Source organism: Dreissena polymorpha, chromosome 11 (assembly GCF_020536995.1).
Source record: "Dreissena polymorpha isolate Duluth1 chromosome 11, UMN_Dpol_1.0, whole genome shotgun sequence".
Taxonomy (NCBI): Eukaryota; Metazoa; Mollusca; class Bivalvia; order Myida; family Dreissenidae; genus Dreissena; species Dreissena polymorpha.
Window position 1 is genome coordinate 53653124 of NC_068365.1, and position 27271 is coordinate 53680394.

The window sequence follows — 27271 nt, forward strand, 5'->3', positions numbered from 1 at the left end:
CATGTTAAATTTTAGTTGAGTAACGTATTTGAGGAAATTCAAATGTTTTAAGAGTCGGATGCCAAATTTTCATGGACACTTCTTTTACCGATCATCTCAAAGACAATGGCACTTCGAATCCAGATAACTCGACACTTTTTGCCAGATATAACACTCAGTGAATCAGAAATGCAGAATTCGCTGTGGAATACTGCTATAGTAAACAGGCAATACATAAAAATGTATGTACTGACGTTAATTAAAAACGAATTACTGAAACATGTTCTTATCCCTCTGGAATATGATAGTAAAAGGGAAAGGGAAGTGTAAAGGGAAGTGCTTCCTATAAGTAGAGCTCAATATAAAGGGAGTTTTCCAATCTCTTTTAAATTTTGTGGCTACGCATTAGTATCGTCTTCATGATGCGATTCTAATGAGCACTAATGACAAAGGATTTTAAGAGGTGTATTGGCCGCTTTAAGACCCCTTGCTCCCCTAATCTAGAGTCCTGCTATAAGTTCAATTAAACTCAGTCGTGTTGATCGACATGATCCGTTGTATTTCCAATTCTCTTAATCTCAATTTACCACTTAAAACAAGTTTGTTATTTAGACAATTATTTTTGGTCGTCACTTGAAATATATTACTTCAAAAATAAGCATTTGAATCTTATTTAAAATTTGCACGTATAATATTAATTATATAAATTAATAGTAATAAGATTTTTGAAAACGAACAACGCCATTGGTTATATTTTACATGTGTATGTAATTATGTTATGCATAGATTCCCAATGTGTCGGGCTTGACAATGCAAATTGATTCGTACTTCAAAGTGTTTGGTAAGAATAGCCATAATATACATAAATGCATTTCAGATAGAAAATAAAACTCGGTTATCAGAGTGCCAAATTTGTTGAAAGTCTCTGTTATCCGAAGTGAATCAAAGTATCCGCAACTTCATGAATACCGCCTATTAAAAACATGCTCTATCTTCGTTTATATTTCATTGAATACTATCAAAATTTCAGTATTTGAAGCACAATGATTACTCTATATGCTGGAATATCAAACAATTTCTTGCAATATTTCTTAGTAATTTTATTTTGTTAAAATGTTTACTGTTCATCAAGTTTATGCTATTTTCCGACCGAATTTTCTATTTTTGGGGGGAAAATCTACCATTCGTCCGTGATGTTTTTCTTTGCAATAGAAAAGGATACACCATTAATAAACTCGACCATGCGCCTTGTCTAAAAAAACTCATCTTTATGATATAACTTTCAAAAAAAACTGATGAACTTACCTCTCGCGTGTGGCTTTTGTTGTTATCTGGTATCGAAGTGCCATCTGTTATCAAAGTATCCGCATACCCAGCGTGAAGCTGAGGGACATGTTATATGCAATGAACTTGTAAATGTGTTTGTACAAATATAACATTATTTGCTAAGAATGACCTAAACACAATATGAAATGCAATATAGCTGGCTGTCGAGTTAGGATTTTTTTTAATAATGGGCCTACTGCATTTTTTTCTCTCACGAAAGGGCCCGCAGAACACTTTCCCTCAATACAAAAGAGCAGATGTGTTTTATTTTCCCTGATAAATAAGGGGATAAGGGCTAAGTTACTCGGCAGTGGAAATAAGCCCCTTGACAATATGTTTAGTTCATTGGCTTCATACAATATTACCGCAAATCAGAAAGACGACTCGCAGTTGGTTGCGTGTTTAGCAAGGGGTAAACATGCCCGGATGAAGTAGGTTGTTGATAGACGAAATAGATAGGATATTTAACATAGAATTTTCTAATTCTTACATTTTTTCACTTAGAAACATTTTTTGCAGATTTTCGTCTGATTATTTGTCTAAGACCAGTTTTAGTGAAAAAACGTTCTTAGAAAATAAAACAAATTTCGTTCGGAAAACAAGTCTGTTATTGGCAAAAGCTAGATAACGTTTATAATAGGTTCAATAGGTAATGTGTTTCTCAACAGCTTATAAAAGTGTGCGTGGCGCAGTGGTTGCGAACCCGCATACGGATTCTGATAGCACTGGTTCAAAAACCGACGTCGTCATTTTTTGTTTGTTCAACTTTTTTTCTTACTATAAAAATTAGTAAAGTCCTAAAACATTATTTTTCAGCACTCGTATCTATGACATTTGAAAAAATGCCAAAATATGTTAACAATTCCCTTAAAAACGTGGATGGGAACGAATTTGTTGTTTTGTTTTTGTTTTTTTTAAATTAACGTAGTTTCACTTGTTTAATATATGCCATAATTCCAATACATTCCAATAAATATGTTGTTAACATTTTTTACTATTTTTGTGGATGCTCAGAATGTTTTGTTTTTTACAAAGTAAATCTCGTCGTATTTGCTTCTGAGCTAACATACCTTTTCAATGTATGTGCTATATAGAGGTTATTTATTGGATTCGATGGAATATCGATTTTATTTCACGAGTGATCATATACAATAGTATTTTCACGAGTGGCGCAGCCACGAGTGAAAATATGTATTTTTTATGATCACGAGTGAAAATTAAAATCGATATTCCATCGAATCCAACAAATTTTCTTTTAATTTTATGCTTTTTTTCACCGTTTATTTACACTGTAAAAGTGTTTAACTGGAGAATTTCGCTGGATTCATTACGTCATTTCGTCGAAAAAATGTCGTCATTTCACAGTAAAACAGTGAAAATATCGATATTTTTCACTGTTATTTTTCACTCTTTAAAACAGTGAAATACCACTTTTATTTCACTGATAATTCTCTATAAACCACCGGAAAGCATATAATAAAATTGATTACGTTACTTTAAATAGTTTTAACGGAAATATATTTGTCTTGTTTCTTGCAGACGACTGTCGAGTTTTTTTCAGGGCACACATCGTTAAACTTCGTGACGGCAAACATTTACATTGCGATTTTGGGCAGCACAAGAGGGGGTCAAATTACAGTATTTTTAATATTAATCTGCAAATTATTGTGCATATTATTTGAAATTATTTTAATTATTTAAATAAGGATTAAAAATTTCAGAACGAGTGGTCCAAACAAAAATAGGATGAAGGAATATTTTGCGTATGTAACGAAGTCGGTAAATATAAAAACAACAACAACAACACCGAATTGTTCCTTTCTGCTTAAATGAAAATGAACGATCGTAACAGTATAATGAAAAGTAACAAAACAAGAAAAACAAAGATAAAACTTTGACCTTAGCTCTCGGATGAAAAGGTCGTTGAGTCTCGTAAATAGTTATTATGTAATGATAACGTTAATCAAAACAATAGCATAAATACACGTCTAGCCAATCAGAAATAACATTAACATCCGGTCATTTACTTGCTCGCAAAATACCTACGTCCCTTGATACATATTTCTGATTGTCCGATTGATATAGGATGGTTTGCAATATTTCACCACTTCTTGTTTCATTTATAAGTAATTTTTTTTAACTATTATTTTTGATAGCTCTTCAGATTTTCATTCAGTGACCTGTTCCTTTTACATTTAGTTCAGCAGAAACTTCCTGGATCAATTGACTTTCAACGCCTTCTGCGCCGTCGTTTCTCACCACCTTGTACACACATACCCGTTAGTTAAACCCCTTGTGATGCTGAATACTTCATATATCGATGGTTGATGTTACACGTCTTTTAATTGGCAAATGAAAGAGTATTAGCGATTGGAAGCAAGGGATACAGGACGGCATATGTCTGAAAAGTGCTGACTTTAATAAGTTGTGAAAAACAAATAATATTGGAAGCAGTTAGAGAGGTGATACGGATAATCGTCATTAATTTGAACCGATATGTTTGTTCGTCTTAGTCCAAGGCCCATACCTTCGCCAAAAATGCAAAGGACCGGAACGAAATTCATACTTCATCTGTAAGTCATGTAGGTAGACTCACACACCATATATGATGTCAATATCTTTACACGGAAAATGAAATGCCAGACAGACGGACAGTCGAACTGCTATTTGCCAACCTACCGGGGGCATAAAAAATCAGGTCAATATCTGAAAGAGTTGCGTAAAAACCTCTGGAAAACGGTAATGATAACGAAAAAATTTAAGTCCAAGGCACATAAAATGGTCAAAAATAATAGACAGGAACGGATATCACACTTCATTTGTAGGTAATTTATTAAGACTCACATACCAAAAATCAGCCCAATGACTGAAAGCGTTGCGTAAAAAACTCCGGAAAGCGATTATTAAAGAAACAAATCTAAGTCCAATCTAATGTCGGAGTTGTAGACGATTGCGATGGTAAATATCTGTGTTGATGACGGTGAAAGTAAAAATGTGTACTAGATAATGAACATTTTATAAGAAATTTACATTGAAACTTTAGAAAAGGTTTGAATTCATAGAGAAAATACTATTATGGTTACCGGTATATGTCCGTCATACTTTATGATACTTTTCTTATCAAAGGATTTTGATTTTCAAAGTTTGCTTTCCTCCTTCGTCAACATCATTCATTTCTGAAATCTAAATGTCTATTGTCAACATTATTCGAATGTCAGTAGCAAGAACATACTATCGAATACTGAAATAAATAACATGGTTATACGCATGAAAATGTTTAAAGTTAAAATAAACATTGCAATATATGGTTTGGGAAAGGGTGTCAATAATACGCACTATTCTAGCATCGCATGAATTTTATAGGATTTTGGCAAATATAAAAATACATCATCAAAGAATACAGAGTACAATATCATCAAATAAAGTGTTCGACATTGACATTGTGGTATGCGTAAAATAAGCTGTTTAATGTATACTATTTGTGATTATGTGCATTGCACACAACATGTTAAAAGGACTGTCAACCACGACGACGAAGAAAAGTTCTAAAATAATAAAAAAGTTAAAAAAATACGCTATTTTAGAACTCTTCTTTTCTTCGTCGTCGTGCAATGAATATGTTCAGGACAATGTGTCTCTTATATATTTTTCACACATACTATGGTCGCATAAGTAACACGAGATTATGTATCTCTTAAAATGAATTCACGTTAATTTTACGTATTTTTTTTTGCTCAAACACGATCCCAATTGGTTCCCCACAACAAGATATTCACAAAACATGTATATAGTAGCCATTTTAATATCGCTACATCACATGCAGTAGTATTTACTTACCTATTAAAGTGGGGATAAATTTAAAATTAAACAATAAACAAGTTTAGTCAACCAAGTCTCTATTACCCTTATTTTCGGCGACGTAATGGGAAAAAATGACATTTCGTTATATGGGCCCCCATGTATATTTTTTTTATTAAAATATGACATTTCTCTGAAAGTATGACTATATTATTATTCCGAAAAGGTTCTGTATAAATAAGATGTTGTTACACGTATAATGAGATTTATGCACTGGAAATTAGACATTATGTGCTCATCTGTTGTTATTATGTAGTACGACGTCTGTGTGTGAGTCTATTTGAACAAGCGTTTTTATGTTTTATGGAATCGTCGTGTTATTTACTCCATGTGCTACAAGAACGGAAGGCCTTGTTCGCATTTCGGAATCAAACATTCAGTACTTGTCCTACCACGGTGTATACAAATTATGTTCCAATAAGGCTTGTATAGACACAAATTTGAGAAGATTTCATGTGTAAACAGCATGTAACTTTATAACATTGTAGCAATGTTATAATGTGTTGTTTAGTATAACAATGTACCCTTTGAATTAAAACGGTTCAAATAATGTCTGTGCCGACATATATATTTCACAGATATTATGCCCGCATAAGAAACACGACATTGTGTCTCTAAAATGAAGTCACGTTACATATGTACGTATTTGTTTCGCTTAAACAAGATTTCCGTTGGTTTCAGATAATATTTCATTCAAAATACATGTGTATTGTATAGATTGCAAAAATGGTATATCACATGAATAAGTGTTCACTTGCAATTGATATAAATTATATTGAATAATACAATTTCATACACGTCAAATATATCTATTTACAATAACGCATCGTTTTACATTTTGCTTAATATTCTTTAGTAAGAACAATCGATTTTTTTCACTTCGAATGTCAAAATTATTCGAATGTCAACAACAAGAATATTATATCGAACGCTGAAATAAGTTACATGATTATATGCATTAAAACGTTTAAAGTTAAAAGAAACCTTGTAATATATGGTTTGGAAAAGGGTGTCAATAATACGCACTATTCTAGCATCGCGTGAATTTTAAAGGATTTTGGCAAATATAACAAAGCATCATCAAATAATACAGGGAAATATAATAACATCAAATAAAGTTTTCACCTGGAATAATATACAACACATACAATAACACACCATCTTTGGCATTCACAAACAAAATTACATCAATCACATCAATTATATCATGCTAAACTGCGGACATTAGAAGAATGCATAAAACGTACACGTGCATGAACATTAATGGTTTGAGGATCTACTTCAAAGAATCGTTCTCATGTTCGATTTTCATTCTTGGTTGATCTTCCTCTAGCTGTGCCCGTATTTTGTCTGTAAAAGATACTAATGCAGGGAATAAAAGTAGGTTTGGTTAAATTGATGTGAATATGTTAAAGTAATGCAAACAGTAAACCGTGTCGCTTAAATTTATGCAATTCATGGTAACACATTGATGGAAACAATGGTCATGTTTTCAGTTCGTTTTATTTTTTTTTAATATACTTATAAAGAATGAACAAATAAATAAATTATCGGAAAATATTATTTCTCTCAGAATAGACCAATTATTGTAACGTAAAACATCATTATTATGCAACAAAAGTGATAAAAAAAACTTGCGAATGTACCGATAGAAGGCACATGTATATGGGACTATTATGTATCTTGTTACATGCGCTAGTTTGTGTAACCGATAGGCTCTTTCTCACTAACACGACAACGATACCGGATATTTTGTCGTCGTTGCACGTACACATATCACCTTAAATGCCACATGATTCTACATGTTGCACAGAAACATCCAATACCTCCGACACTTTTATTTCAAAATATCATCATCATGTCTTTTTAAATCTTTTAATCATTAAACTCGAAATGTGGCCATCTTCGCAATTTTTGTTATCATTAACGTTGCGTTCGCATAACGTTGACGTTGCAACGGTTCAGTAACATTTTTGACACCTATTTAATTCATTACTTAGACATTGATACAACCATCACCATTTAAAGTTTAAACACGAACATAAGTTCAACACATTAAGAACAACTTAATAACAATATTTGCGCGAATTTGGCTGCGTAAGCTGTTTATATTCAAAAGGACGCATTACGTGAACGGGGCCCGAGGCCACATATCCTTCTCATATCTACCTAGCAGATCTTGTATGACCTCATACCTTCTAATTCCAAATCCTTTAGTTCCTTCTTCATCTTGTTGGCAAGCATTCTTTTTGTTTTAGTGTTTAGCTCTCTTTTTTCGAGTTGCGACGCAAACAGCGACGATCACTAGAAAGGCATTCAGTTATTACGTTATCAATAGTATAGTTAAATTACAAACTGTATGTATAACTAATGAACACCCATTTTAAATTATGGCTCTGTTCTAAGTCTCAAGTTTTATTATGGGTATTCGTAAATACGTATGATTATATCTAAAGATGGAGATATTTCATTGACTTTAATTATAATTTTCACCATTTTAAAAGGTGTACTTCTAAACTCATAAATATTCGCTAATAACCTTATATTTTAATTTTATTATCGTTTAATTTTTATATTGATACATAGTGTTTATGTTGTTCACTACAATATGCAACCCACTGACCTATGACAATTTCTCGTACAGCAGCTCCCACGGATGCACCTACTATAAGTGCGACTTGTTTGACAGCGACCTAATACTTCAGATAGCCCAATGTTTCCATGATGTTTCCAATGGTGACCTTGAACATACATATACAATAACGTGTGAAGTAAAGTCTACTAATTTGAGAGCGCCAAATCCAATTCATTACCGGGTCGAAACTCCAGTTGCGCCAGTAAGAAGTATGTACGTTAAGCATCATGAGCTTATATATATTAATGGCAAACAATACATTGGTAATCTAAACGAGGAATACTTTCGCATTATGATTCAGATAACAAATGTTATTGACTTATGTCTCGAGCTTACAATATAAATCTATAAAGACTGTGTCATGCAAATCTGATCAAGGCGACAACACTATGTATGGCGCTTTGTCTCCGAATTCACATGTAGGAATTTATTTTCTCAGAGACTATAAATACACTTGATATTTTGCAAAGTGTTCAGTCAGAACAACTTCTCTGAAAATGAGCAATATGTAACTCATAAAATCGAACTGTTTGTATGGGCACAAAGGGTAGGCACATAATGATCGCATCGTCATCTTTTCGCCTTTTTTCCGTAAGTCCATCCCAGTACTCGGAAAGTGTAACAAGGGCTTCACGGAAAGAACCATTATTTTCTCTTAAGGATTTATAGAGTTACTGCCCTTAAGAAACTTTCTCTTTTAAAGCATAACTCACTTAGTACCGAGGGTATTTAAACAAAACACTCTTCATTTAAAAAGACGTTGAGAGAAAAGTATAGAGTACATAAATATCGATTTCCTCATAAGTATTTTGGAGTTATTTGAATTAGATATTTTAATTAGATAACTCAGTTTCTTATGTAATGCAGACTTCTTGAAGTATTGAAGGTTTTCATATTAGCCTTCATATAATGTAGTTTCAAGAGTACAAGCATTACAACATTCTCCTTCGTAATTACACTACTGCGGCTCTTCGTTTAATTTTCATTTGTAAGAATGAATATATAAGTATTGAAAGGATTAAGAGAAATCTCGATATATTGACATTCGACATCAAGAGGGTACAAGAACCATTACTCTTTCTGCAGTATTAATTTAAGCTTTCGCCGCATGCTTTTGGTCTTGTGAAAGGCCATTATTATTCTGGTTTATATTGTGACTGCCGAAAGGATTTGTGATTTGAAATCTCACTGTTCTTTAGGTCTGTCAAAAGCATTGATAATGTATGGGTGTTTTTACAAGACGGGTTCTTAACACATTGTGAATATTTTTTTGTCATAATGCCAATTCATGTCGACAGTTGTTCAATGAACATAATAAGAGGCTGTGTCAAAGGGTCGGTACAATGTCGAGTCTCTTATCCAGATTGTGTTACTGCAATTATCAAAAAATAAGTGTGATCTTTACCTTTGAGCTCGGGACACACATGCATCGTGCGTAATACTCTAAACAGGTTCAATATTTGTTAAACGTTAATTCAAATTTGTGTGATGAATTATGAAGGCTTAGCGTCCAGAGGCCTTTTAATGTCCAGATTGCAGCACTGACCTATAAGTGTTGTTGTGAACTTTTATTTAGAGACCAATATCTTCCACGAGAAACGCTAGTCCCACCCAACATTTGTAATAAATAAGTTTTTTTGCAATTACCGGAAGTTCAGTCTTGGCAAGTAATATAATGCATTATTTGAAATTCGACCTGTAGGTGTAACCGTGACGTTTGTGCCAGAAAAATAGGTCTGTCACACGACACCTATACATGGTGACATTTTGATAAGTTATTTTGCAATTACCGGATTCTGTATGAAGTTTCAGAATGGGCGAGTAATATCATACATTGATCTCTGTCACTGCATGGTGAATATGTATGGTAGATTATTAAAATTTTAATACAGCATTAATGAAGTTCCAGAAAGGACGAGCGGGACAATGCCCATATTAGAACCCACATTAGAAACCTTTAAAGATGACCCTGACTTTTAAACTAGGGACACGGGATTTACTGCACACATACTCTGTATAAATAAGGAACATAAGGTATATGCTTTGAACGTTATTTAAAAATAAAGGACAAAATACTAGGTTCAAATCCGGACTGATGTTATATGATAATATTTTACTATAAGAACTTTAAGTGTGGTCATCACCGTTGATGTGTGAAACACATAACATACGATCTCCACATGATTATTTATGAAGGTACAGCCCGAACACGTTCGGGTGGACGGTTGCAAGTACGTACATACACTGGGCGTCATTGAAACAGCTATTTTGGAGCCGACAGAAATAGGGCTCGATGATACAAACTACATGGTAAACCCTTATAAATTGCAATGTATGCAAACGTGTATTGCTAGTTATTGCTAGAAAATATTAAAGAATAATCAAATATATCAATTGTGCATATTAAATATGTTTCCTTTTTGTAAAGAAACTGTGTTTTTATTTGAAATATTAATATAAATATATGTTAAAAAATCGGTTACATTCATTTTCTTCAGTAATTTTAACATAATTTATTTATTAACATATGTACGTGTCATGATATTTGAGCAACAAACGTGTGAACGTATTCTTACGTTAACTTCAGGAACCTCTGCACCGGATACTCCTGGTTTTGGTTGTTTTCTTGGTGCTGCGCATCTCATAAATGCATTTGATATTTCCACAACGCGGCATTCTTCTATTCCGATAGTGATTTGTACATCTGAAGGTGCCAGAAGTGTCAGGTTGTCTCCCTTAATAATTTAAACACATAATATATACGTTTAAAACATATTTATTTCAGCTCGATTGCATGTGTAGGGAAATCAACCGTTTAATGTCATTGTCAGTTGATCATATTTCATAGCTTGCTGTTTTAAAACTATTACTTATGTATTGTAATTACGTAATTGCCCTATACAAAAGCAGTAAAATATGATAAGCGCCTCTTGCCAACCATTCGATCACAGTAAGACGATATTTGAGGTTAAAGTGTGTGTATTTCACATCTGAGTAACCCGTTGCATTTGTTTTCATAAAACATTGCGGGTAATAACGCAATAATGACACACAAAATGTCAACTATCGCCTGTGTTTCATTAAATGCAACTGGCGTATTGCCTATACAATACAGGACAAAACATGCAACACAACATTAAAAGTCAACAATGATACAAAGCTAAGATCACCGTCAATGAACGGTCCAATTCGGTTAGAAATAATTGTAAAAAATTCTAAACGCACAAAAGTTCGAGTTTTATGTATTTCTCAATAATTATAAACAATGCCAAATGTTTAGAACTCGTAATAACGATTTTCGGTAAATTGTAAAGTAACATGAACATTATTTAACGCGCTATATTAAATACGGTACAAAAAACGTTGCTGCCCAAAATGATTAAACAAAAATATAAATGTGTACTATACAATTTATAAAAACGGTTATATTAAACATAAATGTTTCTGACATGTTTATTTAAGTTTAGTTGATTAACCTGTTAATTCATTTTAAATTCGATTTCAATAGTATTAATTCTTTTATATTTATCAGTTTATCTGGCATCATTCGCTCCATTGTTTACCCCCCGCCTTTGGCGAGCGAGGGGGCATATAGAAATGGCGTTGTTCGCCAGTCAGTCAGTCCGTCCGTCAGTCAGTCACAAAATTTATTTTGGGCGGGGCATATCAATTTAACAAATTTGCATGTTATAAATGAACATGACGCCATATTTTAACACTCGGTGACGTCCATTATTCGTGCGTGTTTATGTACGTTGTAGAAGGATAGGCGGTGAAAAGATAAATAAAAATTCGCATTAATTGCCGATAAAATGCAGATTATTACTTATCAGATCATGTTAGATTTGAACAAAAAATCTTCTTTTTTTTTCAAATAAACAATTGTCGTGAGTTTTGATGCGTAGGAATTAAATCACGAGTGCGTCTTATATGAAGTATAATTGAACAAAGATTTCTGAATAGAAGTTCCTGACATGATCTATAGCAATTGCCAAAATTTCAACGCTAGATGCGGTATGGTACCACAGATTTAAGAGATACAAAATGCTCGTTTTTATTTTTTGTAGCCTATTATATTCCATGTTAATGCCCTGCAACTATATCTATGAATACGACACACGAACACTAACATGGTACATGAACTTGTGTTGAATATATTGTCCCACAAAAAAAAGAGCATGTTTTATCTTGTTAAATATATGTTACCAGACCACATCTAGCGCTGAAATGTTGGCTATTGCTATAAGAACATTGCTTTTTTATGTGGTAAATCTATTTTTCGGTATATTGTTCATAATATTCGTTGATTTTGAGTGGTTATAGGCTTTTAAGTGTTCACCTTTATTACTGTCTTAATTACTTCGAAGTAAAAGCAAACAGCGTCTATGACGATGCAAAGTGGTCTCTACTTAGATAAATATCATTCTCAAAGACACTCAATTCACATACTACACGCTCTATCATAAAATAAATATATATTGAAAAAAAATCATTCATGAATTTAGTTATTGTTTGTTTTTGTTTATTGCCCATATCACGGTTAATTACCTTTAGTACACTTACTATGATATAAACGTAGTATGTTTTAGCTATAATCGGAATAGTTTATCCCCCTCCCCAATTGCATCTGCGTTAGAAAACGAGTATCAGCGCCACAAGGTCTGTTATGTATGGAAAAAATGTGCAACAATTAGACACGGTACAAAAGCATAAGGTAAAAGCTACTCAAAACATGTGTTGAGACTAATCAAATTACATAAAAAAAGTAAAATGTATGTTAAAGAATAATATTTGTGTCATAAAAACGCGACCGTGACGAATATTTGTTATCTTGTTATGTATTAGTTTCAAGAGTCTTTGAATGAAGAATCTCGCGCATTTCCTTTTGACTAAATGGCGATGTCACCGTAACATGAAGTAGCTTCAGAAAAACATTTATCAGCATGGTTTAGTAAATTTGTTTGTAGTTTGAAGGCAGATTTGATACGTGTTGACATTGTATTCTATAAACATTCTATCTATCAATCTGTGTAAGGGCTGTTTACAGCGCTTATTCGACATTGAAATCTTAGTTTTGCCTTGACCGTATTTGTACCGAGACGTACCTCTACCGTCAGAAAATGCTGGTCCTCATTAAACAGCTGCATTCCGTTGTTGAATTTCGACAATGAAGGATCATGATAATATTTCAATTTAAAACTTCTCTCAACACCGTCCAGTTTCACAACTATCTCCACTTCCTGGCAGCCATCACATGCTGTAGCGCGCAGTCGACGCCGGTTCTCTAACTTGTGTTTAAGATCTTTGGGTGCCTCGGGAACTTTGCAGAAGGCTTTCGTCGAGGAATAATCGATAATGCATTGTTCCGAGTGCTAAATGCCGTGGAAAACAATACTTACATGACACATATATCTAAAGGTTTAGCGTGTTTTTGCTTGATTTTATAAAATGGTGATTAAAAGAACGGACATAAACTCCACATGAAAGTGCATCGTTGGTATATATATATATATATATATATATATATATATATATATATATATATATATATATATATATATATATATATATATATATATATATATATATATATATATATATATATATATATATATAAGCATATACAACTATATCACGCACACATGGAAAATATCAGATTTAGCAACGTTTGACATGCCATACTAGGAGATTCCATTCGACAATGGTGTTAATTAAATGGTATTTTGCGATTGCTCGATGCTATGGAACCTACCAAACAATATGAGAATAAAGCTTCATGTTGATTATTGTTAAAAAATATTTGCCAAATGAATTATTTGCAAATGACAATTTGCAATTAGCAATATGCACGGTGTTCTAGTCGACGCCCTCCTACATGAGAAAAACTGCAACTTTAAAAATACCCAGGGTAAGACAAATACGACAAATATGATCACATATGTTTAACCCTGATTGAATATAGTGTCGAGTACATATAAATAAACCAAATGTACTCTTATAGAAAGAACACCATTATAAACCATTTCTGGAAAGAACAAATTTGTAAAACAAAATGCTATACAAAATAAACAATTTTACGGTTAAGGTGTGGAACTGTTTTTTTGAAAGCGCAGCAATATACGAGCTGTTCTGGAGCTACGCCGGTGGCCTTTCTCATAAGTCATAATATTAATTGCATTTCCGGTCCCCCAATAGTTGTCTGTGTTCAGTGATTTTCATCGCTTTCAGCTGCGTGCGACTGGCGGTGTTTACATTCATAATGTCACACACGGCAAGGTGCTTGATCGTCAATGCAATGTCAAATTTGAGACATTTGGGGGAATCTTAAATAGAGACAGAACGGTGATGAACATCTGCAACCTAAACACCTGTTTCGAACATCTTAAGTACATTGATATTTAAAACAAATTGTTCAATGAATTCTATAACAAATACAGTTTGCCCGTTAATGTCATGGTTGAATTTACGAGAGTATTTTTCATTAAACCTCACTTGACGGGTATATCTTGATGTCGAAATCGACAGCTTGGGTTTGGCTTTGTTCCACAGCCACGCCTCCAACATGACTCTTCTTTTCGACATTTTGGGCTTCCACGTGCTCTAAAAGTTTGTCACATGCTCTCAGTTGTCTGACTTTCTCTATGCAAAACGGACAATCTGTAACGAATCGTTGTCTAGATTTTGAGCGAAATGACACAAACCTGTATGCAACATATTTTACGTACTACATGTATATGCCTGTTAAAACAAACCAGTATTAAGCGCAATGTATAGGGCGTAACTTGCTACTTTATTGTATAGAATGATAGCCCTTATAAACAAGTGCTGTCAGATACCTTCTTGTTAATAGCCTTTTTTCTTAACCAAACTGTTTGCATTGTTTGTAGTGTGTTTCCATCAAGTAATTTATTATTGTTCTCATGAGTAATATCCCTAGATACAAATGAACATTGATTAAAGCGAAACCAATTATATATAGACTGGACTTTTGATCTTGACACAACTCACGTCATCCACTGAAATTATTTTTCATCCAGTGAAAACAAAAACTGCTTTATAATGAAAATGTACATTTCTTAGCTTAAAATGGTCCTTGTGTGTGACACATTTCGAACTCTTTCTATGGGATCATTTCAATATTGGGAATACATGCAATAAGTTTGGATGAAATCCTTTACGTCATTATTGAGCATCAAGCTTACCGGAAAACACGTGCCTATGTAGCGCATTGGTAAACATGTTATATGTACATATCTTGGTCAAAGATGTGTAACATGCGTACAATATTTAAATTAAATTAATTCAAACCCCATGTGTTCTCCTCAACTACGGTGTATTTCGGCAGCCACTCCCAAATTCTGTCCACATCCTTTCCGACCTTGATGGCTTGATTTATAACCAGGACAAGCGCCTTTATATTGGTAGAATTGTCACTGGCTGAAAGTTCAACAGTTCAACAGTTGTATATATTCTGTTCAAAGTTGACAATTGAGGGTATACATTATTTGTCCACATACGTATTAAAACGCCTAAGAGAAGATACAGTTATGGCGTGCAAAGCTTATCGAATCTATGCTGCGTGTTTCTAATTGATCACTTGTGATAATTATATCTACTGGACATCATTACAATTTAAAATGATCATTCGGAAACAACGTGCTGTAACAAATGTGTAAGACACGACAAATTATGGAAAAAGGAACACGTAAAAGCAGGTTTTTTGAGACATGAGATATGAAAAATTATCATGTCTCCCTTTTATAAGGACAAAATTATCGGTAGATCCAAAATGTTTGCAGCAAAATATGCATTAGGATTTATCATGCGACCCTGCTTCCAAATCCATGGTCATACATTCTGCAGGAAATCTGTTAAGTTTGTCCGACTTACTGTATATTACAATAATATCATGCAGATATATTTTATTAAGCGAAGTACAATCAAAATCATACTGTTAATCACATGATGAACCAGTAACACTACTATTGTGAACATATGCTGATTTTATTGGCAATACATTTAAAACCTCATCCTTGGCATCCCAATGTTCGAAGTTAATCCAGCACACTCGAAAAAAACTATTATCATACATCAAGACTAAAACATGTAAAAGCAAGACCAAACATCCTCATTGGAAAGTTGTCTCCTTAAATCTGAACCACAAATCAACGCTAATATCCTTAACATACAATTCCAAGATATGCATCCTCGATAGCATTTAGGTTGCATAAAACACATTTGCGTTGATCTCTAGCTCGTGTCTACCCGTTTCAATTAATAATTTGTGAGACGACAAACGTTATTTAGCAATTATGTCCCTATGTTGTTTATTTTCAACAATACTAAAATACGCAAAGTTTTCGAAAATTGTTTTTAATTCCTTATATAAAATCATTGTACTAGATGATATGACACTTATATTCCAGTTATAGATATACTGGTCTCGTAATCTGTTTTTAAGTAACGAGATTAGTTGATTAGGGTTCACAGATTCGTGAAATTGCCATACATCGTTAAAACCGGTTTGGTTGAGTATGTCCTGTACTTTCGATGACCAATTGTTTGTGTTATTTTTTGCGTTCAATTTCTAATCTCTGTGATAGTAAAATGTGTTTTAGAATACAACTACCCTGTTTTACTGTATATAATTTCAAAAAGTATTTCACGATCCTTACATATCTGTCTAAATACATGGGGAATCGCTCAACTTCGCAATACGTTTAACTGTAATTTAAAATTACTCGAGTATACCATCCTAATACACAGCAACACCAGACACATTTATATGAATTACATTCACATTCCAACATACTCCTATTCTGGTTTATAAACAACTAAACTGATTGCTATAGATTCATCAAAGGCCATATTTTGGGGATTTTGGCATATTTCTGAAAAGAACATGAGTTATTGAACTTTATTAAGAAAACATTCTATTACATTGATAACAATTGTTTGGTTCAAAGCGCGCACATTTTAGATTTTGATTGCATAATTGTGGTAAGAATATTATCAAAATTTACTACACATGTTTTGTAAATGCCAAAAAATTTTATAATATTAATTTTTACACAGAAATGTTGTAGTTATTAGTATTTATGAATATTTATTTAACTATTTATATATAAATGTTTTTTTCCATCAAAACAATTACTGAACAGATTGAAAGTAAAGATATTTACAAATCAGGATTGTTAGGGTGCCTTCCTAGAATTGCCGGTTACTAATGAAATATCCGATATGAACATTATTTTCCCTTTATCGTTTGGTTAAGACATCGTTGATCTCATCAAAAGTCTCATTTTGTTGAATTTGTTTTCATTCAGTATAAAATACAATTTGCCTCCATTGTAGCTGAATGTACAGGCAAATATGTAAGAATGACGCCATTGCAATTTCTAAAAATCATAAAGACAGTATATCCGGTTTGGCAGGAAAACGCAAATAGGGCTGGCTATAGCGAGCCCTATTTTCATTTTACAAACCTCCCGGATACATTTTTCTCCATCCTGGCACCAACCATGTTTGTTTTTGTTATACGTCGTATGTGTAATGCAAGCACACATAGATAACATAACTATGTTTCCCATGTAAGCAAGTACAAACGGTGTTCATAGTCTTGTTATAAATACATGCCAGCTCGACCTTAAAATTATCATTTAATCTGACTTGTTTCCAAATATACACGTAATTTTATCCATGTAAAACATTTTATAATTTTCTGTTTCTATTATTTTAAGATGCACATTTGAACTTGTACAATATTTCAACATTATCTAGCCTTGATTAAATTTTCTTTTTGTTAGTTTTCACATTGGTATTTATATGTTAATGTAATGAACTTGAATGATTACCGGCGGTATTTTTCACACAGCCTCCTTTACGGAAGTGTTGTCGCTCATAAGATATTATTTTCAATACAAGTATTTACTATATCCCAAGAAATTCGTATTATTTGGTTGATCTGAAAATACATTAAAGTGATATTATGCGCATGTTTCAATGTTGAATGGAGCTGAAAAGAATTAACAGGTCAAAAGATTGAGTTAAAATGTGGTAACTGACCAATTATCTGCTACTCATCTTGCTACCATTTGTTTATAAAAAATATATATTATATTCGATATTTTACATGACTGTACAGTCCTCTAAGCCGAGCGGAACTGTCTTTTTATTAAGATCGGAGTTAGTGTTCGTGTGTCGTATGAACGAATCTGCAATAAAACTTAATTTAGATTCACATCGTACATGCATGATCAGTTTTCAAACGAAAGTACGGTTGATATTCAAAAGCATTATTTTTCTCTTTCCGTGATATTGTTTTATTATGTTGATGCTGCATTAACAAATTTAAGTGTATATAAAGTGAAAACACCAAAAAAACGACGGTTGCGATAGACACTTATAAACATAGCATATACTGTTTGATGCGCATACTATCACTTTAATTGACAGTGCCCTTATTGCGATTTCGAACACGCTCACGTGCTGGACGAAGGTCGATTTCATCGGAAATCCAAGGCAGCGTCGAGATTTGATCTACCACGTCTAAAGGCCCGAAGTTTATCAGTAGAACTTGCATGTGTGGTAGAAATTGCGACAACTTCTCAGACCCACAATCTGCAATTCATGCTTACAATAATATAGAAATCGGTCATAAAATATTACACATTTTATCATGCACACATAAAACAAAAAAGTTTTGGATATATTTTTATGAACGTAAAACTTACTCAACGTGAATGTTTTATAATTAAAGCTTAACAAAGTCTTGAAATCTTATCTATTTTCAAGTTCTTTTACACAACAGCGCATGGTGTACAGAAAAAAGGACTTTAAACATCTGACGTTTCGAAGTGTCCTCGGAAAATGAAAACCTCTACTTCTGAGCCGGTATGAATGCCATATTTAATATCAGGGGTTGCTCTATTATTTCAAAATCTCAAATAAAAATTTACATTAAGTAAGTGGAAATTGGTAATAAATGATTCCATTACAATTGTCAACATAACTGATTGCTTGATTTACCAGGAGCAAGTAATCTGATTGAACTTCTTGTTCAATTCGTTCACACGTGTATCTGTGTCAATAACTTCGCTTACTTCTGTTTGAATTTCATCTCCGTTTGCAACCGACGTTCGGGGCTCTGCATTAAACATTGGTTTTTCTTTTAACCGTGTCATATGTATATCAACAGGGATACAGTCTGCTTTAGTACCAACCTCCACGTGCGCGTATTGTTTGAACGCTATTTTGTGTCAAACCTGTTATCAATGATTATAACCTACATGTGAACAGAGCACTTATTATGATAGTGTGTCATTCTCATTCGAACGTGTAGGAAAATAAATTGATCATACTACAACGCTGATATCAACCAGAAACAATTGTACCTGATATAATTATTTTATTATTTATTATGCAATTATTTATGCAAATATCATGGCAATGACCTGATTATACCTGTATGATATGAATTCACTTCTATAATTATGAGCTCTTGGTTCAAAGCCGGGACTCGACTGGTCCAGGCGTTTATTATCATATCAATTGATACTTTTTTTTCAAATGACTATTTGGTCCTTGGCTTTTTTTATTGAAAAATATTTGATAATCAATATCCACAGAATTCGCCCATGAACCGTCGTTTTATTCTATGTAAATGCATTACTCACATGATATAGAAAAATATAAGCAGTAGCCTGGTATTCGCCATATATTTCACATGAATTATGTAGTGAAACTGTTAAAGCATTAAACTTAAAACCAATGGATAATTGTTTTATGTCTTATCACATGTATTCAACATTTAGCTTTATATGAGTATTCGTTACTCGTGTAATAAGTTGCTCCAGACGTGACGTAAAATAATGATAACATTTCCTCTTCACTTATTCTCCTAAAAATAAAAGCAATGCACAGGCTAATCTGAAACGATACTTTACGCACATGCATTCAACCGCTTCTCAAAGAGCCAACTTCATGTATAATTTTTGAGTCATCAAATTAACAATTCTAATCTCTGTATGCCATGCATAACCGAACTCCAGTTGCAGTTAATGATAACGCGCATATACAAATAAAAGTCAACTGAGCTTAGTTTTTCATTGATACAAATGTTGAATATGATACGGTTTCAAAAAAGTGTGTACCATCAATTGACTAAACACTTATAATTGCGTATTGTTGGGTAACCATTGAACACATCCATTACTAATGACTGTGTACCATGTATATACACCTGCTGTGAATGTGACCATATCTAAACTTTTCATTCGCATGCTAATGAAAATGGAAAGAAAAATGTTTGGACCCCGATACGATGTTGCGCACAAAATATTGAACACCAATACTCCTAACCCGCAAAAATGAAACCCGATAATCATCAGTATTGGCTAATTATAATAGCATTTGGCATTCATAAATTTTACATATGGCTATTTTTCAATCGTATTTACTATTTCAATCGTATTTACTATATAGATTTTTTAAGCAGGTGAGTTATTTTGCGACGTAAATGATCTTTTATGCACAGAATAAGACATATCATAAATAAGATCATGCATGCTATCAGTATATGAATTTTAATCAATATCATACGAGTGAGACTACCCGCATAAATTCCCCCGTTAACTATAAAAACGCTACATTCTTCACATAAGGTCACACTTACTTCTTACTGTTCTTCGAATCATCATGGGGAATCCGCAACGGTAAACTATCAACATCAAAGTCCCTCGCTGGCAGATTTATAAATCTTTGTAAATGAATGTCTTCAACTTAGTCTAACCTTTGACCCACACGCGCATGTTACATCGTCGACATGTTTGGTCGACCTGTCTCCGGCTGAAAGTGGTGTCGTAGCACACGTCAACTAACAGTTTAAATTACAATTTATATATTAAGTTATAAGTAGACAATCGAGTTTCTGTCTTCAATAAATGTTAATTATTTGGAACATGTATCTGTTGTATGTGTTTGGGAGATTCTATATAAAGGAAATTTTCACATATCATAGTATTCTACATTGGACATTCTACTGACATGTAAATCGAATCGTACATATGTTGCGTGTTTCTAATTATATCTATACATATATTAACTATCAATAGTACAGTATATATACTGACAAGTTCATTCTTTCCTTTTTAATAACAGTTTCTCATACATGAAATTTGACCGTTACATTCTACGGTATCATTTACTTGACCTCGTTTAAAATTTAGCATGATTATTTGTAAACACCGTGCTTTAAATGAATAAAACGGGCGGAATATTAAGATAAAATTAAGAAACACGTTAGAGCGGAAATTGAGATAAGCTGAAAAAATAACTACGTTAGCCACATCTGGTATCATAACGTGTTATGCCTTGGAGACTATGGACAGCTTATTATAAGGAAAAAAAGTTAATTGACGCAAATAAAGGCAAATATAAAGCGATCCATTTTTTGCTGTATAGCTTTTTGTCTTTTTTTTATTTTTGCAGTATTTAACAGAATCTTAGTCATAACTTTTCGCCGTATTCATTATACTTTCAGTCATAATTTTTCACCGTGTTTAACAGTATTTTTGTCATAATGTTTCGCCGTATTCATTATTATAGAGCTGCGGTAAAGTACACTTTTCACAAGTGATCTTAGTACTCTGGTTTACCAGTACTAAGTTCACTTATGCCCCTAATTGGCAAATGCCTTACTTTAATTAGAAGCAATGGGAGCAAACGACCGCAACGAATTAACTCATCCCGGATTACGCAATGCCACGGAAAAATCTATTATCCACGGAAAAATCATTCCCTCCCTGACCAAATTCATCCATCATTTCATTCAAATAATATAAGTCGATACTGTTTGTTATTTTGCATGGATTTTAAATGTCTCCATTTTTATTTTACCAGCAGATTAGAGCTTTTTTACAAAAGTAACCTTATTCCAGAATGCATCTATTCTCAAACCCGTATATCTTTTTTAAGAAAATTATGGAATACGTTAAGACTCGCCATGATCTTACACAATGGCCTTATTTTACATCTAATACATGTTAGCCAACACAACATGTTCTAGATGCATTCCTCGTCACGTTATAAACCCATGCAAGAAAGCATATCTTATCGACGTTCAAGATTTTGTACGATAGGACATATATTATGAAAATGACCTAAGAGCATGTCGTATCTACAAAGAAGGCACACATTGATTACACGTATATGTTACACAGAAAAGCAGGTGCAAAAAGCATTATAGAGATAAATACATGCAAGATCGATCTGGACATTATCATTTAATATGACATGTTTCCGAATACACCCTTTTATTTTTCCGAATGCGTCATCAAATAATGTTTCATTTTTAGCATTGCTCATGTACAATTTGAAACCTATGCATAATCTAGGTTGACTTACATTGTATTTTAACACACGTATCTGTTATACCCAAAGTAAACTTATGAATCGTATTATTTGGAAGTTATTATACATTCTCAGCGCCCTTAAAGCTATTTCGAATACACTCACATAGTGGGCGAAGGTGGGCTTGCTCGGAGATCTCAGCCAGATTCGGAGACTTGATAGGCCACTTTAAAAAGCCCTACGTTTATTAGTAGAATCTGAAGGTGTAAAAACTTTTCTTCGGAGACCATCTGTTGTAGATGATACGGTAATTTCGCGGACTCATTAACTGCAATTCATGTTTCCTTTCCAGTATATACAAATCTATGTTATAGTAATAAACATGGTATTATCCACAAATGAAACAAAAAAGATATGGATATTTCCATCAATGTAAGCTAAAAATTGCTCAACGTGCGCTTTGTATACTTTGAGCCAAATATAAAGGTCTTTTTGAAATCGTATTTACTGTCCACTTTGTTTACACAGCAGATTATAGTGTAAAGAAAAACAGGGGCTTAATCATCTGACAATTGCGTTGTCCTCGGGAAATCAAAACCTCCACTGCTTATCCTGTATGCATACCATATAGACCTAATCGGGTTCGCTGTTATCTTTCAAAAACTTTAAAAACGTCATTAAGAAATGAACTTTAAGTTCGAATTTGTTATATATAATTGATATACAATTGGTAACAGACCTGATTGCATGATTTACCATTAGCAAGTAGTTCCATGACGAACAAATCATCCTGCTGTAGCTCGCTCAGCGTAGTCCTAAGTTGTCCTTATACTTGTTGTCTTTGTTTCTCTTTCATGAGCCGCTCGTTTATTTTTTCCATACGTTGGTATATGATATATTCTTGATTTACTTTTGAATTATTTTCCATTCCATTAGTAACCATCGTTCTGAGCTCTTCATTCACATTACATGTTACTTCAAACCGTCTCATATGTATGTCAACATGGATATGAGCTTATGTAGTAACAAACTTCAATTCACTGGTTGAGAATAGTTTGAATTTACCATGTTTCATTCCAAATTATCACGAGGCTTCTAGTTAAATTATATAATCATTCTTATGGTTAATGCTGTGCGTTATATCAGCTGAATTATCACTTATCGACTGAATGGTATACGCCTGTTGATTGCATTTGATTATATATCGTTAAACGTTGAACTCAGAACACGTGGTTGCGCGGGAAACGGACGTGTTTTTGTCTGTGTCGGAATTTTTGCTAAAATTTAAACTTAAATTTAAACTTAGTTCGTGGTATTTTGAATATTCAAAATATGTGGATTTGTATTCTTCGATATCAGTTCTGATGGGTCGACATAAAAATAATAAAAGAAAATATCGCAATAGTGGTGGAAATGCTAGCGTAAACCCGAATTATACAACACTACAAAAAAAAGAGGCCCGTCTTGTGAGACCCAGATTGTGGACACTTCTTTTTCAGTGAGTGATATCCTTGGGTTTACAAACTCGGTTCTATACGGCGATGACGTTTGCGATTTAAAAAATAGTAGCGTTTTTCTTTTCAGCGCCGAACCCTGCAATTCACCACACGGCAGCACCATGGCGGGAGCGAAACCAACGTTACAGGACGTCATGAAGGCATAAGTGAACGACTAACTTCTGTCGAAAACAAGCTTCAATGTCTGCACAAGATGGACTTTGGAAAAGGACATTATATCCCTTTGGCTAGCTCTCGAAGATCGAGTAAACACGGTCGATGAGCGCGTTTCCAAACTCGAGAACTTCTCAGAGGGCGCTAACATAGCAGCTGCACAGGTGTAGTAGGCTGGAGGACATTGAATGCTAACGGGCCAGCCTACGTAATGATCTCACAAATATAAAGTCACAAAGTATAATGAACAATCTAATATTTACGGAAAACGAGTCATCTGAGACCATGGAACAAATATTTAGGAAACATCTAAACGATGCTCTTAAGCTAAGGAAACCTGCTGATACTATCAGATTCGAACGGGTCCAACGATCGTCTGAGGAACACACTTATGCAAAAATCCGCTCCATCATTGCCAAATTTACCTTTTCAAGGCCAGTAAAACAGTGCGGCGCTAGTGTAAACACTTGAATGGTACCGGATTCAATATGTTTGCTTCCTTAGATGAAGGAATCTAGAGCGAAAGGCAAGCGATCATGAATCGCGTACAATACCCACTTCATCGATGGTCGTCCAGTGCGAGACAAGGTGCAAGATGGGGAAGAAATCGGTATCTTTCGTGGGGCGTTAATGAATTTAATAATTCCATTCCTTTGTAGATATTTTGAGTTCCTATTATATTTGTTTTTGTATGAATCTTGGACTAATAGTGGACGTGATATCGATTTATATATCGAAAGGATACTTGCCTTTCAATTTTGTTAGACAATTGCAGCCTACAAATCTCCTAGAAATAGTGGTGGAATTGTTATATACATTAAATAAGAATTAGGCAATGGAATGGTAATTGTTAAAAATCATTATGATACTAGTATCTGGTTCAAACTAGGCCACATATTTTTAAATACTTAAGATGACTTTTATATACAAGTATGTGCAACTAACATATGGGGACTATAGAACCCAATATATAAAACTTTTAATGTAGATTTTTTTAATTTTAAAAAATGATATCACTTATTTTCTAAATTTGTTAAAGTTTTTGTTGTTGGTGATCTCAATAGTAGAATTGGTAATTTGTAATGCGATAACATTGTTCATGATAAAATTAATACGGTTAACGATCATGTTAATTACTACCCATATAACGCCTTTGTAATGGTCTCATTCGATAGCTCACTTAATTATCATGGAGAAAGATAACTCGATTTTTGTAAATCTACATGTCTACGTATTGTTAATCAGTGTGACCATACCACGTGGGCCGTGCTTTTTGGCTAGCACGCAAAGACGAACATTGTAAACATTGCCTCCGCTAAAAAAATTCAAATCCATAATCTCATTATTAACTCGATTTTGACAAAAGTAAGCCCACGCTTAAAGTTGAGTACTAGTCTCGGTTATATAAATATTAGACACCAGATGAGTAGCTTAGTCTATCATTCGATGCAAAGTCCGTAACAATGCACACATGGACGGCAAGCACATTTTTAATCTTCCAAAATATCCGTTTAATTTTCCTTTTTACAGTGCAATAATATATGCGGATGTGAATAATTCCTTATCAAAAATGTTGTATCCGAAAAAAATATCATAAAACACCATCTAATACCATTTCAAATGTACATCAACAATTTTGCTAACACGACAAGCAACGAAATTCGAAGGCAAGTCGATATTCTTCTAGAACGACTAGTAGTGTAGAACTGGTAACGTCTATGTCGTCAAACTATATACTTCAATTAATTTAAATTTCATTTGTATATCGTCACTCGCGGATAACAGGTTTATACATCGGGTTTATGTCATATTATGCCCGATGCATTAATATTCCAACCCAATTTATTGTTAAAACTTTCAGACACCTCTTCATAACAACCTCGAAAAAATATGTTTACAAAATCGTTGGTCACTATAATGTCGACTGCAAATGTGAATATAAACATCATATTAACACCTCTTCCGCCGTATGGTAATTTTCTTTGTCGGTAAAGCTTATTAAGTCTTGCACAAACTGCAATTATGGAAATACATGTATTATGTGCATTTAGCTTATTTGAAGTATACTTTTAACAAGAGCTGTGCTTGTGAAACACAATGCCCCCTACTGCGCCGCTTTGAAGCCATATATTTGACCTTTGACATTGAAGAATGACTTTGACCTTTCACCACTCAAACTGTGAAGCTCCATGAGATACACATGCATGCAAAATATCAAGTTGCTATCATCCATAGTGCAAAACTTATGACCAAGATTTAAGTTTTGGGACAGAATGACAGACAGGCAGGCCAAAAACAATACACCCCGATCATTCGATCCGCGGGCATAAAAACACATGCTATGTAAACTATATTAATGTATTTACAGGTTTGACAACCCGGGATGACTCCGTGTGATGCCGGAGGCAAATGCTGCTGCTATGAGAACATTAGGAATAAGGTTGGATAGTGCGAGAAGAAAAGAGAGCTATTTGTTACTTTCTTATAAACTTGGAATCGACATTCTAGACATTTAACTGAGATGAGGTAGCTTGACTCGACGTGAATGAAATGTAATTTAGAATTCTTTGTTTTAAAGGGATTGCAATGAAGTAGCTTGACTCGACGTGAAAGAAATGTAATTTAGAAATTTGTGTTGTAAAGGGATTGTAATCAAGTAGCTTGAATTAAGATAAAACATAAATTTATATATATAATTATTTATGTGCATAATTTGTGTTATAGATTTATTCAAGTATTTAATAGGAAGTGCTGAATATTAACCTCAGTCAAGTAAATGTTAGGTGTTTCTTATCGCCTTTGTAAATCCGATCACAATTGCTTGAATATAATTAATTAAAGCTTTGACCGTCATTGAGCCACAAGTTATTTTTACAACTCTTTAAATGTTCAACACTGTAAAATATTTCAACTACCAATGGCAATAGAGAATAGATTAATTTATGTATCAGCAAGTAGCGTTGTGACAGAGATAATTGGGATATTTGAAATTATAGTAAAGTTTAATAAAAAACACATGCTTATATTTTCCTATGCTATTTGCGTGAGATTTGCCCCATGCATTTAACGAACAACGAAGATTCGCGCCCCCCCCCCCCCCCCCCCCCCCCGCCCTCTTTGTTATTTTCAATTACACGGATTTTGCATACATTTTGAACCGATTTGTTTTGTGTTCATTCATTTTTTGTCAGAAATGAAGACTACGCAGTTAACGTTTTATTATTATTCTTTCATTGAAAAAATATTGAAAAGCATCATTAAATCACATGTCAATCACAATCAAAAGCACAATCGCTGTAATATAAAACAGCGAAAACAAAAATACAATAAAAATAAAATAAAAAAACGCAACAAGTAAATGTCTTTTTTTTGTAAATCGTGGTATGATTCGATGATAAAGCTATTATGACAACTATTTATTCACGGGTAGGTAACAAATAATTATCACAGACAT

The 27271-nt window shown here is 33.5% G+C and overlaps 1 protein-coding gene across 4 annotated transcripts; it reads right to left on the reverse strand.

The window, feature by feature from the left end:
• Positions 1–4263: 4263 nt before the first annotated feature.
• Positions 4264–23301, reverse strand: LOC127851759 (uncharacterized). Of its 4 annotated transcripts, XR_008035920.1 has the most exons (13): positions 22904–23301; positions 22313–22475; positions 20472–20644; positions 18284–18418; positions 15107–15235; positions 14291–14455; positions 13877–14121; positions 12904–13170; positions 12362–12459; positions 10375–10533; positions 7787–7904; positions 7359–7467; positions 4264–6513 (listed from the first exon to the last, which is right to left on the reverse strand). XR_008035920.1 is itself a non-coding variant. In XM_052385632.1 (7 exons), the coding sequence occupies exons 3-7, from the start codon at positions 20524–20526 to the stop codon at positions 13967–13969; spliced, it is 639 nt and encodes a 212-aa protein (XP_052241592.1). In that variant the 5' UTR covers positions 20527–20644; positions 22313–22475; positions 22904–23301; the 3' UTR covers positions 13438–13966. The 4 variants fall into 4 exon arrangements, 1 of the variants encoding a protein (XP_052241592.1); XR_008035919.1 differs by having other exon boundaries at positions 12362–13170; XR_008035921.1 differs by lacking the exon at positions 18284–18418 and having other exon boundaries at positions 12362–13170.
• Positions 23302–27271: the final 3970 nt, after the last annotated feature.